Source organism: Ceratotherium simum, chromosome 11 (genome assembly GCF_057802395.1).
Source record: "Ceratotherium simum simum isolate JZ-2026a chromosome 11, ASM5780239v1, whole genome shotgun sequence".
In the NCBI taxonomy this organism is placed as follows: Eukaryota; Metazoa; Chordata; class Mammalia; order Perissodactyla; family Rhinocerotidae; genus Ceratotherium; species Ceratotherium simum.
The window spans coordinates 23,237,177-23,251,614 of NC_141910.1; the positions used below are offsets into that span (position 1 = coordinate 23,237,177).

Genomic DNA, 14,438 nt, shown 5'->3' on the forward strand with positions numbered 1-14,438 from the left:
GGTGAATCTTCCTCAAGCAAAAAGAGGAAGATCGGCAACAGATGTTAGCTCAGGGTGAATCTTCCTCAGCAGAAAAACAAATAAATAAATAAAAATGATTCTCTACTCAATGAGAGACATATTGAGAAAATAATGGCTACATTTTAAGGATAAAAAGCAGTACCCTCTATTCATAATAAGGCAAAAACTGGAAACTTCTCAAATTCCCATCAGTAGTACAACGGATGAGCATATTGTGATATATTCAAATACTGGTGTACTCAGCAGGGGTTGGCAAATTTTTTCTGTAAAGGGCCAGATAGTAAACATTTTAGGCTTTGCCAGACAACCAGTCTCTGTTGCAACTACTTAGCTCTGCCTTTGTGGAGCGAAAGCAACCATACGCTTTATTATGGACAATGAAATTTGAATTTCATGTAATTTTCATGGGTCACAAAAAATTCTTTTTTTTCCTACCATTTAAAAACGTAAAAACCATTCTTAGCTCATTGGCTATACAAAAACAGGCAGGAGGCCAGATTTAGCCTGTGGGTCATAGTTTGCTGACCCGTGCACTACAGCAATAAGAATAAATGATCTACAACTATATGCAGTAATGCTGAATCTCATAAACATAATGTTGAGTGAAAGAAGCCAGACACAAAAGAGTATGTACTCTAAGATTCCATTTATATAAAGTTCACAAACAGGCAAAACTAAACTATGGTATTAGAAGTTAGGAAAGTGGTTCCCTTGGGGGTGGGGGCCTAGTGATTGGAAGAGAGAGCGTTAAGGGAGGCTCTGGGGTGCTGGTAGTACTTGGTTTCTCGATTAGGGTGCTGGTTACACAGGTATGTTCAGTTTGTGAAAATTCATTAAGCTGCACACGTATGATCTGTGTACTTTTCTGTATGTATGCTATATCCAATAACAAGTTTTTTGTGTGTGTGTGTGAGGAGATCAGCCCTGTGCTAATGTCTGCCGATCGTGCTCTTTTTTTGCTGAGGAAGACTGGCCCTGGGCTAACATCCGTGCCCATCTTCCTCCACTTCATATGGGCTGCCGCCACAGCATGGCTTGCCAAGCAGTGCGTCGGTGCGCGCCTGGGATCCGAAGTGGCGAACCCCGGGCTGCCACAGCAGAGCGCGCGCACCCAACCGCTTGCGCCACCAGGCCGGCCACAACAAGTTTTTATTTTTAAAATTAAAGTGTTCTTCCTAGAGAACTAGCTGAAAAGCCAGAGAGGATATAAAGACCTACTGACTTTAGGGACAGATAATTAAAAAGAATCTAAAGAAAAGTAAATTCGATGTATGATATATGTGTGGAAGTGGAACCCTCACTGTGGAATTCTCAAAAGAAAAATTAAGTCACTTTATATCTCTATATCAAGAAATGTATTATATACTAAGGAAATCTGGATGATAAAAAATAATACACTAAGAGATTCTGTTCTAAACATCAAACATAAAATTAATATATTAACACATCACCTTGATTATAAGTAAAATCTACTCATTTTCCTATAAAAAAAAAGATACTAATGATTAAGATTCATTATCCCAGGAAAATGTCTATTATTGACTTTAAGGGATCAAAAAAGATTCTTAGAGGTGATGGGGAGGAAGTATGTAAAAACTGAATACATTTTCTGCCATCATTCTTTTATGCACATATTCTTGTCTACTGTCAGGATACCCCTGCTCCCCTTCAATGTCAGGTCTAGGAGGCAGGAAAATTGTCTGTTTGGTTCACTGATGTTTCCAGCAACCAGCACAGGACCTGGCACACAGTAGGTACTCAATAAATGTTCATTTGAATAAAGGAACACATTTTAAACAAATGATGATTTGTAAATGTTTTGATTATTTCTTAAGTAACACACGCTCAGGATAAACATAATGGAAATTTAAGGATTTCATAAATGGTAGCTTCTTTGGTTAGAAATAGGTGTGTAGAAAATTGTGGAAGACTGCTGTATCAAAATCAGATGTCATCACAGAGAATAATGTCCAGAATAATATCTTTCAGAGATAATCCCATACTGGCATATAAAGACATTAAAAGCTAATCATATATAAAGCACACCTAACACAACCATACCAAAATTTCTACAATTTAGTAGAATATCGCTTTTTTAAAAAAAGACTTAGTTGAAACAAACTTTTATTAAAGAAGAACCATAACAGAAGTCAAAATTTATAAAAATTACATTCTAAGTTAAGACCAAGCCAAAAAACACAGGTGTTTTATTAGGACAAAAACCTTGATTTTTCATATTTCAGTAGTTTAAAATAAGGATCCACTCCATCAAATCATACCATTTATACTTTTCTTATGGCATTTACCTTATATTATAGGATTATTTAAGACAGAGACTGTAACATTCCCTTTGCATACAGAGCAGAGTACAGCACCTTTAGGAGCTCAGTAATTATTTGATAGGTAAATCAAAGATAGAAATTTTCTTTAAAATCTTCCTACCCAGGAACTCCTTCAACTCAAGTTTCCAGACCCAGAATTGTTGCTTTGAGAAAAGGAGAACCAAAAATAGATCTTCAATTAATATGGGTTTTGCCCTAAACTAAGAAAGAAAGAAAAAAACTAACAGAACACCTCACTACAGGTCATTTGAGCCTATTAAAACACTCTGCAAACTCTAGCTAGTAATCTGCAATTGCTGATTTATTACATGACATCCAGTGACACAGAAAAGTAACATCTTATCAAACCACTGCTTGCCAATCCTTCAGAGAAGTAGGAATGCATCTCATGAGTTATCATCTAAATTCTCAAAAATGTTCAATAAAATTAGCAAAATTTAGTTACACAAAAACTAGAGAACTATAGCAGAAGGAATTTGTTTAGAGAGCTTTAAATTTTCGAGAAAATGGTATTTCTAAATTCAAAATATCGAACCAAATATTTAGACTTCTTTTTCGGTAAGAAATCCTTATTGTTGAGTAGTCAATTTATTTTCTGAACGAGAAGATTCAAGAGAAAGAACATTTTAAACATTATGTTGCTTGCAGCATATTTTATCAGTGTATTAGCAAGCCAATATTCTACTGCCACCTAATGCAGAAAACAGAATTACTGCTTACAGTTAAGAGGATGTACACAGAAGACAAATGAATCCTTCGAGTGTGGCAGAATACGTCAAATGTTTTCAGTCTCTTCTATTCATGTCTCCTAATTTAAATATTTTAAGACCAGATATTTTGCATGCATTTTTTATACTCAATTTATTACTTAATATGTGCTGTCCAAAATGTATAAGGGTGAAGTTTATTTTTAAATTGACTCAAGTATCAGAAAGATACTGCTTTATGCATTTATTATACATTATATAATAAATCCAAAAACTCAACTGCAAAGACAAGAAAGCTCAATAATAAAAAGCATACGGCTTTTTCACAAGCATGAGGTACTGGGTACATTCCACAAGATAAATCCCAAAAGAGAAGCTGATAATACCATTCTTTGAGAATACAAAAAATCGTCACTAATGGGCAGTCAACTCCGAATCATTTTGTAAACTTGATACCAAAAGCACTTTTAAGCCTCTGCTTTTATTGTAAATACTTTCCAGAAAATTTTCCAGGTTATCTGGAAACTAGGATCAAATTGTGCTTTTAAAATAATATATACCAATAATAAAAAATATATATATGCACCATAGTATGCAAAACATTAAACCATTGGCATATTAAAAAGATGCAGAGGGGTATCCCTCCACAGGAATTTAACCTCTTCTATTTATATCATACCCAAAAACATCTTAGCAATATAACGTTCGTCAAAAGCCTCTGAGAAAAGCTTTCACCAGTGCTGAGTACAAATGTACTAAATTCCTAACTGAAGAAAAGCATAAAAAATCAGAGTCAAGATGGATAAATTTTTTAAAAGCCAAATGCAGAAAATTATGTATTGTATGCTCCCCCTTGTGTGTTTTTTTTTTCTTTTTTTTTGTGAGGAAGATCAGCCCCAAGCCAACATCCATGCCAATGCTCCTCTTTTTGCTGAGGAAGACTGGCCCTGAGCTAACATCCATGCCCGTCTTCCTTCACTTTATGTGGGACGCCACCAGAGCATGGACTGACAAGTGGTGCGATGGTGGGCGCCCGGGATCCAAACTGGGGCCCCCAGCAGTAGAGCTCGCACACTTAACCACTGCACCACGGGGTCGGCCCCCTTTGTGTTTTAAAAAAGAGAGGAAAGACTGTTGGTGATGGCGTTCAGGACATGCTACCCTAAAATTCGGCCCCTTGGCATACTGAATATTTTAAGCTGAAGAAGTCGGAGAAAAGGCAGAGCGGGAAGGTCGCTCTGACCTTCCCCCCCATCCTTTTCCCCTGAAACAAGTCATAAAATCCACCTGTGAGAGGTGTTCCCCCCACACCCAGAGGGCATCCTTATCTCCAAAGACAAAGGAATGCCAAGAAAAACCTACAAACAGGCCTTGTTAAATTTCCCCCAGTTTACTATAATTATGTCATACTCAAACTATCATATTGCTCTCTTGATCAAACTTAGCATAAAATACTCAAGTCTTGGGGCCGGGCCTGCGGCTTGGTGGTTAAGTGCGCGCACTGCGATGCTGGCGGCCCGGGTTCGGATCCCGGGTGCGCATCGAGGCACCACTTCTCCGTCCATCCTGAGGCCGAGTCCCACATACAGCAACTAGAAGGATGTGCGGCTATGACATACAACTATCCACTGGGGCTTTGGGGGGAAAAAATAAAATAAATAAAATCTTTAAAAAAAAAATAAATAAATAAATAAAATAAAATAAAATAAAATAAAATAAAATACTCAAGTCTAACTGTTTCTTTGGGTCTTCATTTCCTCATGAAGGCTCCTGTGTCACGTAAAACTTACATTAAATAAATTTGTATGCTTTTCTTCTGTTAATCTTTCTTGGTCAGTTTAATCTTCAGACCTGGCCAGGACTCTAAGAAGGTCAAGGAAAAATCTTTTCTACCCCTACAGTCGCTAAACATAGCATATTGTCCATGTCAAAAGAAACTCTTGAAAATTAAAAACACGATCAAGAGAAAAGTTAAATTAAAACGCTAGAAGACAAAGTTGAGGAAATTTATCAAAAAGTGGGAGAAAAAACAAAGAAATGAAAAATAGAGAAAAGAAAAGAAAATCTGAGAATTTGGTCTAGAAGGTCTAACATTTGAAAAATCAGAGTGCCAGAAAGAGAATAGAAAAAAAAGGAGATAGGAAAATAATCAAAGTAGTAATACAACTTTTCCCAGAACTACAAGTCATGAGTCTCCAGATTGAAAGGGTCCACAGTGGCCCAAATAATGCAATGAAAGAAAACCACACAACAATGACATTCAAGGAAATAAAGTATAAAGAGAAAAAACCTAAAAGCTTCCAGAGAGAGAAAAAGGTCACATTCAATGAAATAGTACCTTCAAAATTGTGATTCAATTATTTCACACCCTAGAAATATATTCTCAGCCAAACTAGCAATTAAGTTGAGACTAGAATAAAGACATTTTTTAAGACTTAAAAAGAAAAAAATTACTTTTCATATATCCTTTCTTGCAGAGCTACTTGAAAGCACGCTTCAGGATCTGAAAGTGGCACAGTAAGTAAGCTGAACCCCAGTCAGAAGATGGAGCTACTACAGAGCACATCTTGGTCTGTTCAGGTGATGCTTTGACAGCCAATTTGGTCCCAAAGATCAAGTCAAGAAACTTAAAATGAGGTTCCAGAGAAGCCATAGCCTCCTCCAGGAAACAAACTATGCCTTTACTCAGCCATATCCACGAGAAACCTCTACCTTGGGACCAGGGGTAGACAACTAGGGGAAGTCAGTTCTGTGCTATTTCTATCTTTTCCTTTTAGTCCACTATACCTAATAAGTAGGCCTTTTTTTCTCCTTTTTCTCTTTCTTTGTTCATGTTGTAGAGTGGGCTAGGCACTACTCTAAACTGCCTATAATTTACTTAACTTGGCTCAGAGCACTCTATGGCTGCGTTTTCAAAATACCTGTAACCAGTGGCTTAACTGTCTATATTCTCAAGGAACTATATGCTCCACAAGGGCAGGAACCATACCTGTGATGTATACTGCTGTATCCCAAGCACAGTGCATGGCATATAATTAAGATGCTTAATAAATACTTATGAGATGAATAAATGCACAAAAATATTAATACTGGTTATGTTGACAGATGGTATTGTGTGTTTTTACGTCTCAAATTTCTAGACCTTCTTTAATGAAGTTAAATAACGTTTATAATAAAAATACGAGAAAGCATACAAGTAGCTAAATGTTTGCAAAAAAAAAAAAAAATTAAATTAAATCCAGTATCCTTCATATAACATATACCCCAATGATAAGACATACAAAAACTGTATTACCACAGGTCTTTCCTTTCCAGTCAATCTAATTCTCAAACAAATTACAAATTTTCATAGCTTCAAAAGGAGAGACAGAACCAGGTGTTTAAAATACAAATATTTCTTATAGTCTTTTACTACTATAAATTTTAATATTACGTTACTGATGTTATTTTCTTATATAAATTTAAACCAGTTGTCATATGTTGTTTTCACTTGATTCTCAAGCCCAAAATACTAAATGTTAAATTATATTATATAAAAATATAAATTTTACATCATCTGAATATGAAAAAAAATTCCAAATTCAAATTCTAATTATGTCTTACTAAGAACACACACTTAGTACTACAGAAACATTAAAGCTCATTTTTTATTTACCATAGATCTCGCGAGCCTAAAGAACGTGTTAGTGAAATTCTGCAAGAGGATACGAAAGCAAATAATCCCTATTTCCAGCTTTTAGATTTTTATCAAGTAATAAACTTCAAAATATAATTTATATATTACCTTGTTTTCAAATATTAAACATTACGAGTTTAAGAACAGCTGTTTGAGACAGGGGTCAGCAACTTTCTGTAAGAGTTCAGATAGTAAATATTTTAGGCTTTGAAAGCCACAAGACCTCTGTCATAACCAGTCAACTCTATTATTATAATGGTGAAAGCTGCTAGAGACAAGACGTAAATGAAGGAGCATGTGGCCACATTCCAATAAAACTTTATTTATAAAAATGGGCAGCAGGCCAGATTCGTCCTATGGGCCATAATTTGCTGCCCTTGATTCAGAGGATTACACCTCCGAGCTCTCCCCATATAGAAGTAGTGTAGGTTTTCTCTCTATGCTTATCTTTTTAATGGCAATCTCCACACTTTAAAGCACTATCCATTCATTCACTTATTCTAGAGATTTTTACTTTAAGTGACTACCACATGCCAGAAACAATATTAGGTGCTAGGAATAAAGAAGAAAACAATAATAACAAAGTCCTGCCCTCTTAATGCTTACATTCCAATAGAGAAGTCAACAAATAAGCCAAAAAGTACATAATTACAGTTAGTACTAAGTATGAAGAAAAGTAAAGCAGGGTAAAGAGTGGAGGAGGAAAGGTGAGGCTCTTTGGATAGGCCAGGGAAGACTTCACAGGAAATCACTTTTAAGTAGAGAATGAAGGAAGCAAATGAACAATCCATATGAATATCTGGGGGGAAGCAGGAGGCAGAATCTGAGGGCTATGGTAAAAGGACTGGATTTTATTTTAAGTCTGATGCGAAGCCATGAATATGGAATGATTGAAAGCAGGAGAGTAGAGAGGTATGATGTATGTTTTAAAAGGATCAGTGGTTTATTTGTCAATTATATCTCAATAAAACTGGGAGGAAAAGGCTCACTGGTAGCTGTGCTGAGAGTAGACTGAAGGAGGAAGGAGTGGAACCGGAAGATCAATCCATAAGCTGCTGCATTTATTTCTAGACTTCTCAAATAGAATCTAAACATATTTTTTAATTCAAATTATAGAGGAAAAGAGAAATGGATACGGGCCGGCCCCGTGGCTTAGCGGTTAAGTGCGTGCGCTCTGCTGCCGGCGGCCCGGGTTCGGATCCCGGGTGCGCACCGAGGCACCACTCCTCCAGCCATGCTGAGGCCGCGTCCCACATACAGCAACTAGAAGGATGTGCAGCTATGACAGACAACTATGTACTGGGGCTTTGGGGGAAAAATAAATAAATAAAATCTTTAAAAAAAAAAAAAAAGAGAAATGGATAAATTATCTTTTGACTGACAGAACTGATCATAGGAGTATATTAACAATAGACCAAACAAAATTCAATGGAATTTTCATTAAAAATTGCTGTTTAGCATGAAATTTCAGTGAGGAAATACATCATTACCAACAGAGGGCATTTCTGTTTAGCATGAAATTTCAGTGAGGAAATACAACACGATCACCAACAGAGGGCAGTAGCGACTACAGAACATAAAGGTACAAAATGTCATCTAGCTTCATAGTTGAGATCTTTCTCTAGAATTCTAGTAAACTAGAATTAAAGAGCATACCTGCAAAGTTAACAGTAGGAGCAAGAACCAGAGAGTATGCAAACACATATATCTACAAGAAGTTGAAATTATAAATGTGAGCAAAAAAAAATAGATAAAAATGAGAGTATTTATATAGGATGTCATGCCCCTAACTAAAGACACCACTTTCAAGTCACTGATTTCACTGCTCCTCGGGAGCTACCAAAAAATAAAACTAGAGCAAGTGCATGGTCAGTTTCACGTATCTACAAGCAGATGAAACGTTTGCCCCTTTGTGATCAATAGGCAAAGGTAGAGAGGGTCAATGTCCCAGTCAGGTAGGGTAAAAGAGCTCCATTTCAAGTGGAAAATAGGGACCAGTACAAATGCCAGAAATCAGTACATTACACCAGGGCACACAATGTGACAGTAAGAGGGAAAGGCTGCAGCTCAGGGAGCACGTGAACTTAACACATAGCCTACACATGAATACAGGCAGCTGGCAATAAGAAGCCTGTGAACATGTGTACCCACTGCCTATTTCCTGCTAGAAGTTACACATCCCTTCCTTCCTTTCCTCCTACCACTGTTGACCCTCTTCATTTTCACTTTCTTCACAGAATTTGATGTTCTATAGGTATGGCTACCAAATGAGAATTGAGGTACTAGTCCATTTTTATCCTCAATTTGTCTCCCTTTGCTTAGACTCATGCATTTTTTCTTTAGCATTTTCCTCACTGCTTTTCTTCTAGTCTGCACGTTAAATTCAAGATTGCTGAGACTCAACAAAGACAAAAAAAACTGTTTTGACCTCTGCTGTCATCTATATGTAAAAACATATACTCTGCCCACTAGTTAGGAAGGCTACTATCAAAAAAACAGAAAATAATAAGTGTTGGCAAGGATGTAAAGAAATTGGAACCTTTGTGTACTGCTGGGAATGTAAAATGGGACAGCCACTGTGGAAAATAGTATGGCAGCTCCTCAAAAAATTAAAAATAGAATTCCCATATGATCCAACAATTCCACTTCTGGGTATATACGAAAAGAATTGAAAGCAGGGTCTCAAAGAGATATTTCTACACCCAAGTCCTTACCAGCACTATTCACAATAGCTAAAATATGGAAGCAACCCAAGTGTCCAATGATGGATGAATAGGTAAGCAAAATGTGGTATATACATACACTGGAATATTATTGAGCCTTAAAAAGGAAGGAATTTCTGACATATACCACAACATGACTGAACCTTGATGACATTATGCTGAATGAAATAAGCCAGTCATAAAAAAGACAAATACTATATGATTCCACTCATATGAGATACTTAGAGTAGTCAAAATCATAGATAGAAAGTAGAACAGTGGTTGCCAGGGCCTTGGCGAGGGAGGGCATGGAGACAAGGGGAGTTACTGGGAGTTATTGTTTAATGGGTACAGAGTTTCAGTTTTACAAGATGAAATGAGTCATAGATATATATGGTTGTGATAAATGTATAACATTATGAACGTATTTAATACCAATGAACTGTACACTTTAAATGGTTAAGATGATAAATTTTATGTTTTGTGTATGTTGCCAGAATAAAAAAAAAAGTATACCCTGCTAAAGAGCAGCAATAAAGGTTAGTAGGAAAAAAGGAATAAAAGGTTGTTTCATTTTTTCTTGCCTCCACCATCAATACTCCATATTGGGTACCACCATGCAATGGTCAAACTGGACTATTCACCATTTTCTGAACCTGCTCTACATTTTCCTGCCCCACCTCTGCTATTTTCTTAACCTAGAATGCCCTATGTGGCTGCCCCTCATTTTAGTCTAAAATATGCTACATTTTCTTCAAGAGCAACAAAAACAGCATCTCCAAGAAACCTGCCGGAAAGAACTAAAACCTCTTTTCTGTCCACAGTAGCTTACTCAGAGCTCTATTTCCAAATACTATAGCATCCTTGCATCATGCTTATTTGTGTATGTTCTCTTTTATTGCAGATGGATATTCTACCTCTGCTCAGAGCCTTTTTGTTTAAAATCATGTTTGCTTTCTATGTTTTTATAAGAACTAGCGAGACGTTTATCTCTCAGTGTTGCTTATAAGGTAAATGAAGATTGGAACTAGATGTCATCTTGGGCTCATAGTGTCAGCCCTAAGTCAAACAACCAAAGGCTTTCTCTCTTGGTACTTCAGACCAATCAGCTACGCAGAGGCTGTGCTACCAGGCACAGGCAAATCTGTTCTACTCTCAACATCAAGAGAGCGATGCCAGGGGCCGGCCCCGTGGCTTAGCGGTCAAGTGCGCGCGCTCCACTACCGGCGGCCGCGGTTCAGATCCCAGGCGCGCCCCGCCGCTTGTCTGGCCATGCTAAGGCAGCATCCCATATAAAGCAACTAGAAGGATGTGCAACTGACATACAACTATCTACTGGGGCTTTGGGGAGGAAGAAGAGAAAAAAAAAGGAGGATTGGCAATAGATGTTAGCTCAGGGCTGGTCTTCATCAGCAAAAAGAGGAGGATTGGCATGGATGCTAGCTCAGGGCTGATCTTCCTCACAAAAAAAAACAAAAAGAGCGATGCCAGCTCATCTTCAGGCAGAACACTGAAAGCAGTGAAAGCAATACCTAAATATTATTAAGCAATGTATTTAAAATAAAATAAGGGCGAGAGTTTCCAGACAATCTCTTCTCTGAGTATCTTGCAATTTTTATCTCATAGCAAAACAAAAGAATCAAAATATGGCCCACCTAGAGGGAAGTAGCCCCCAGTGCTTGGAGATACTGAGATATTGCCTACCCACGTGCTATTCTTGCTTTTTGGCCTGCAGTTCCTTATCCCCATCCCGCGAAGGCCTAGCAAACACCTCAGAAACCCAGGCAAGACGTCAATTTTTCTAGGAAACCTTTTCTGATCACTTACGAAAATATTTCTTCTATTTAATAGAAAGAGAAGGCATTCACTTGTCATTTATGATATCAACTAAAATAACTTAAAATGTCTAGGATCACATCTGAGATATGACCCCTTACATTTCTATGAGGCAATCCATTTACTTTCTGTAAAATAATGGCTTTGTTTTGGTTTTTTTCTGGATTCAAATCCTATAAGCAAAAGCAGTTAAAAAAAAAAAGCAGAACTGCCTTTTTAAAGCATAAGCAGCTTTGAAACAAACAGCAAGTGCAAAAGCATAGCAAATGAAATTTCCACACTCACTTTAATCAAAGTGTGATTTTAGGCTAACTGCTTAGACTCCCTGAGCCTGTTTCCTTTAAAATGGGTGTCCACCATACAAGGTTTCTGCAAGAAACAAATTAAATAAAATGTAAAACGTCTAATACAGTTCCTAACACACAGGCCCACAAAAATAATTATTTTTATAGTCTAGCTTTGGCACTAGATTCATTTCTTTGAGTAGTTCTTAGTCTAAACCAGTGTTGTCCAGTAAAGTAGCCATTAGTCACATCCGACTATTGAGCACTTGAACTGTGGTTAGCCCAACTGATATGTGCTTTAAGTTTCAAATACACATCGGATTTCAGAGACTTCGTAAAAAAAAATAAAACATCTTATTAATATTTTCTATATTGATTATATATGAAGATATAATACTTTGGATATAGTGGGTTAAATAAAATATATTAAAATTAATTTCACCAGTTTCTTTTTACCTTTTTAATCTGGCTACTAGAAAATTTAAAATTATATGTTTCGTTCTCACGCATTTCTACTGGACAGGCTGATCTACACTTTAACTTCAAGCCAGTAAACATGCTCTCTTAACCACACAGTGGACTGCTTGACAGGGGTTCATTCCGGCTAATCCACCCCTTACCCCAACATACACTTGCTCCCTTTAACACTCCTCACTTCCACGACCCGGGAAAGCTGATGATTTAATTGCTCCTAATTTTAAAAGTATGGAGCGCACAGATCCGCCAAGGCAACTAGAAATTGTTACCTACACAATAACAGAGAAGCAGCATCTTGAGAAAAGACCCAGAGTCGTCTCCCACGGGTGTCGGTCAACACAGCTGCGGGGGAGCTTGTGCAGACAGGAGTCACCCTTAGGAGAGTGAGAAGAGGCGGCAGAGCAAGTGCCCCGGATCTGAAGGACCGTACTGTGGAGCCCATGGAGTAGAGGTCTGACGAGTGAAGCTTTTCAGAATCTCGGGGACAAGCCTGAGGGCGGCGGGGAAGGGACTAGGCTCCGCGGCGGAGGCTGCAGGGAAGAGCGGTACCTTAAGAATCCCCCTCATCTTCGCCAGAAAGGGGCGGAACTCCTCGGGTGGTACGTCCGGATAGAGCTGGCTCCGCAGCAGCTCCTCGGTGATGCCCGGGTGACCGTAAAAAGCGTCCTGGGCCAGGCCGTTCAGCAACCCACTCAACGGCTTGCACCCCTCAGGCTCGCCCGCCATGGTCAGCGGAAGCCCCGCCCCCCAACAGCTGAGCGTGGCCTCGCCACGGCGGCCGAGATGGGCCGAAACAGCCTGGGCAAAGGCGCGCGGAGAAAGTGGGGGCGGAGTTCCACCAGGGGTCGGTGTTAGCAGCTCCCAGCTTTACTCTGCAAAGACTATGGCCATAGGTTGCCACCACAGAGTTATCCATTAAGTTCCAGAAGGCTCACTTTGCTTCCGCTGATATCCTTCATCACTCCAGGTCCTACTCAAAGGAAAGATCACTTGGTGGAGATCTCTTGAGTTGGGGTAGCATCCTTTACGGATAGCAGTTTAATTTTTGGATGGCTGTATCTCATTCCAGGCCTTGCCAATCCATTAACTGAATAGGATCTATCACTCAGACCTAATCTGTGCCTAACCTTACCTGTCTACCTTTTGTCCAAGGAATTTTAACTATACCCTGATAATGTAATGTGTTTGTTTGGGTTTTTAACAGCCTTTTTATATATTTGTGTCTTGTCTTTCCAACTAGATCAGTGGCTCTGATCCAATGCTCCTTTCTATAACAAATATTTTGTTAAAACCTTCTTTACTATCCTGAAATGAAATGCATAGATAATATAACTTCATACACATATAAATTTTTAAAAATCAATATATTATTCACCCATAAAAAAGAACAAGTTACTGATACATGCTACAACATGGATGAATCTTAAAAGCATGCTAAGTGAAAGCAGACAGCCACTAAAGACCAGATATTGTATGATCTCATTTATATGATATGTCCAGAATAGGCAAATCCATAGAGACAGAAAATAAATCAATGGTTGCCAGGGGCTAGAAGAGGCGGGAATGGGGAATGACTGTTAATGGGTACTAAGTTTCTTCTGGGGGTGATAAAAATGTTCTAGAATTAGATAATGGTTATGATTGCACAACTTTGTGAATATACTAAAACCCACTGAATTGTACACTTTAAAAGATGAATTTCATAGTATGTGAATTATATCTCAATTTAAAAATCAATATAATGACCTAATTATAATTTAGGATAAAAATAAAAGGAAAATAATCTATAATATATGTATTTCAATGTGTAAGTGTTTGGGCATAACTAGACTAGGTGATTAGGAGATATATGAAGTAGCAAAATGCCTGCATCTTTATGTGGAACCACCTGTGACTTCTACAAATGCATATTGATACAAGTGTGCTGTATTGGTGAGAAGAGAGAGAGCACGTGTGAGGGTGAGTGCAGTTACTACTGGTAACATATGTTCTAAAATAGAAGAAAGGTTGATAAAGTTCAAAACAAAAAACATTCTTCCCTCACTTTACTCAGTAATTGCAAACCAAGAATGTTTGGTGTATATTAAAGCCATGCTAAAAATACATTGTGTTTATATATAAAATGGAGTTAGGGGCCTGGGCCCCTGGTGTAGCAGTTAAGTGCACGCACACCGCTGCTGGCAGCCCAGGTTCGGATCCCTGGCATGCCCCGATGCACTGCTTGTTAGGCCATGCTATGGCAGCGTCCCATATAAAGTAGAGGAAGATAGGCACAGATGTTAGCCCAGGGCCAGTCTTCCTCAGCAAAAAAAGAGGAGGATTGGCATGGATGTTAGCTCAGGGCTGATCTTCCTCACTAAAAAAAAAAAAAAAAAAAAATGGAGTTAGATTTC

General features: G+C 38.1%; 1 protein-coding gene across 1 annotated transcript in view; it reads right to left on the minus strand.

Annotated features, from left to right (window-relative positions):
• The window catches only part of COMMD1 (copper metabolism domain containing 1), a 166,537-nt gene extending 153,751 nt beyond the window's left edge, over positions 1-12,786 (minus strand). Inside the window, exon 1 of the mRNA XM_004435641.3 lies at positions 12,595-12,786. Within this exon, the coding sequence (XP_004435698.1) occupies positions 12,595-12,771 (177 nt within the window). The 5' untranslated portion in view covers positions 12,772-12,786. The remainder of the gene's footprint in view (positions 1-12,594) is intronic.
• Between the last annotated feature and the right edge of the window lie 1,652 nt (positions 12,787-14,438).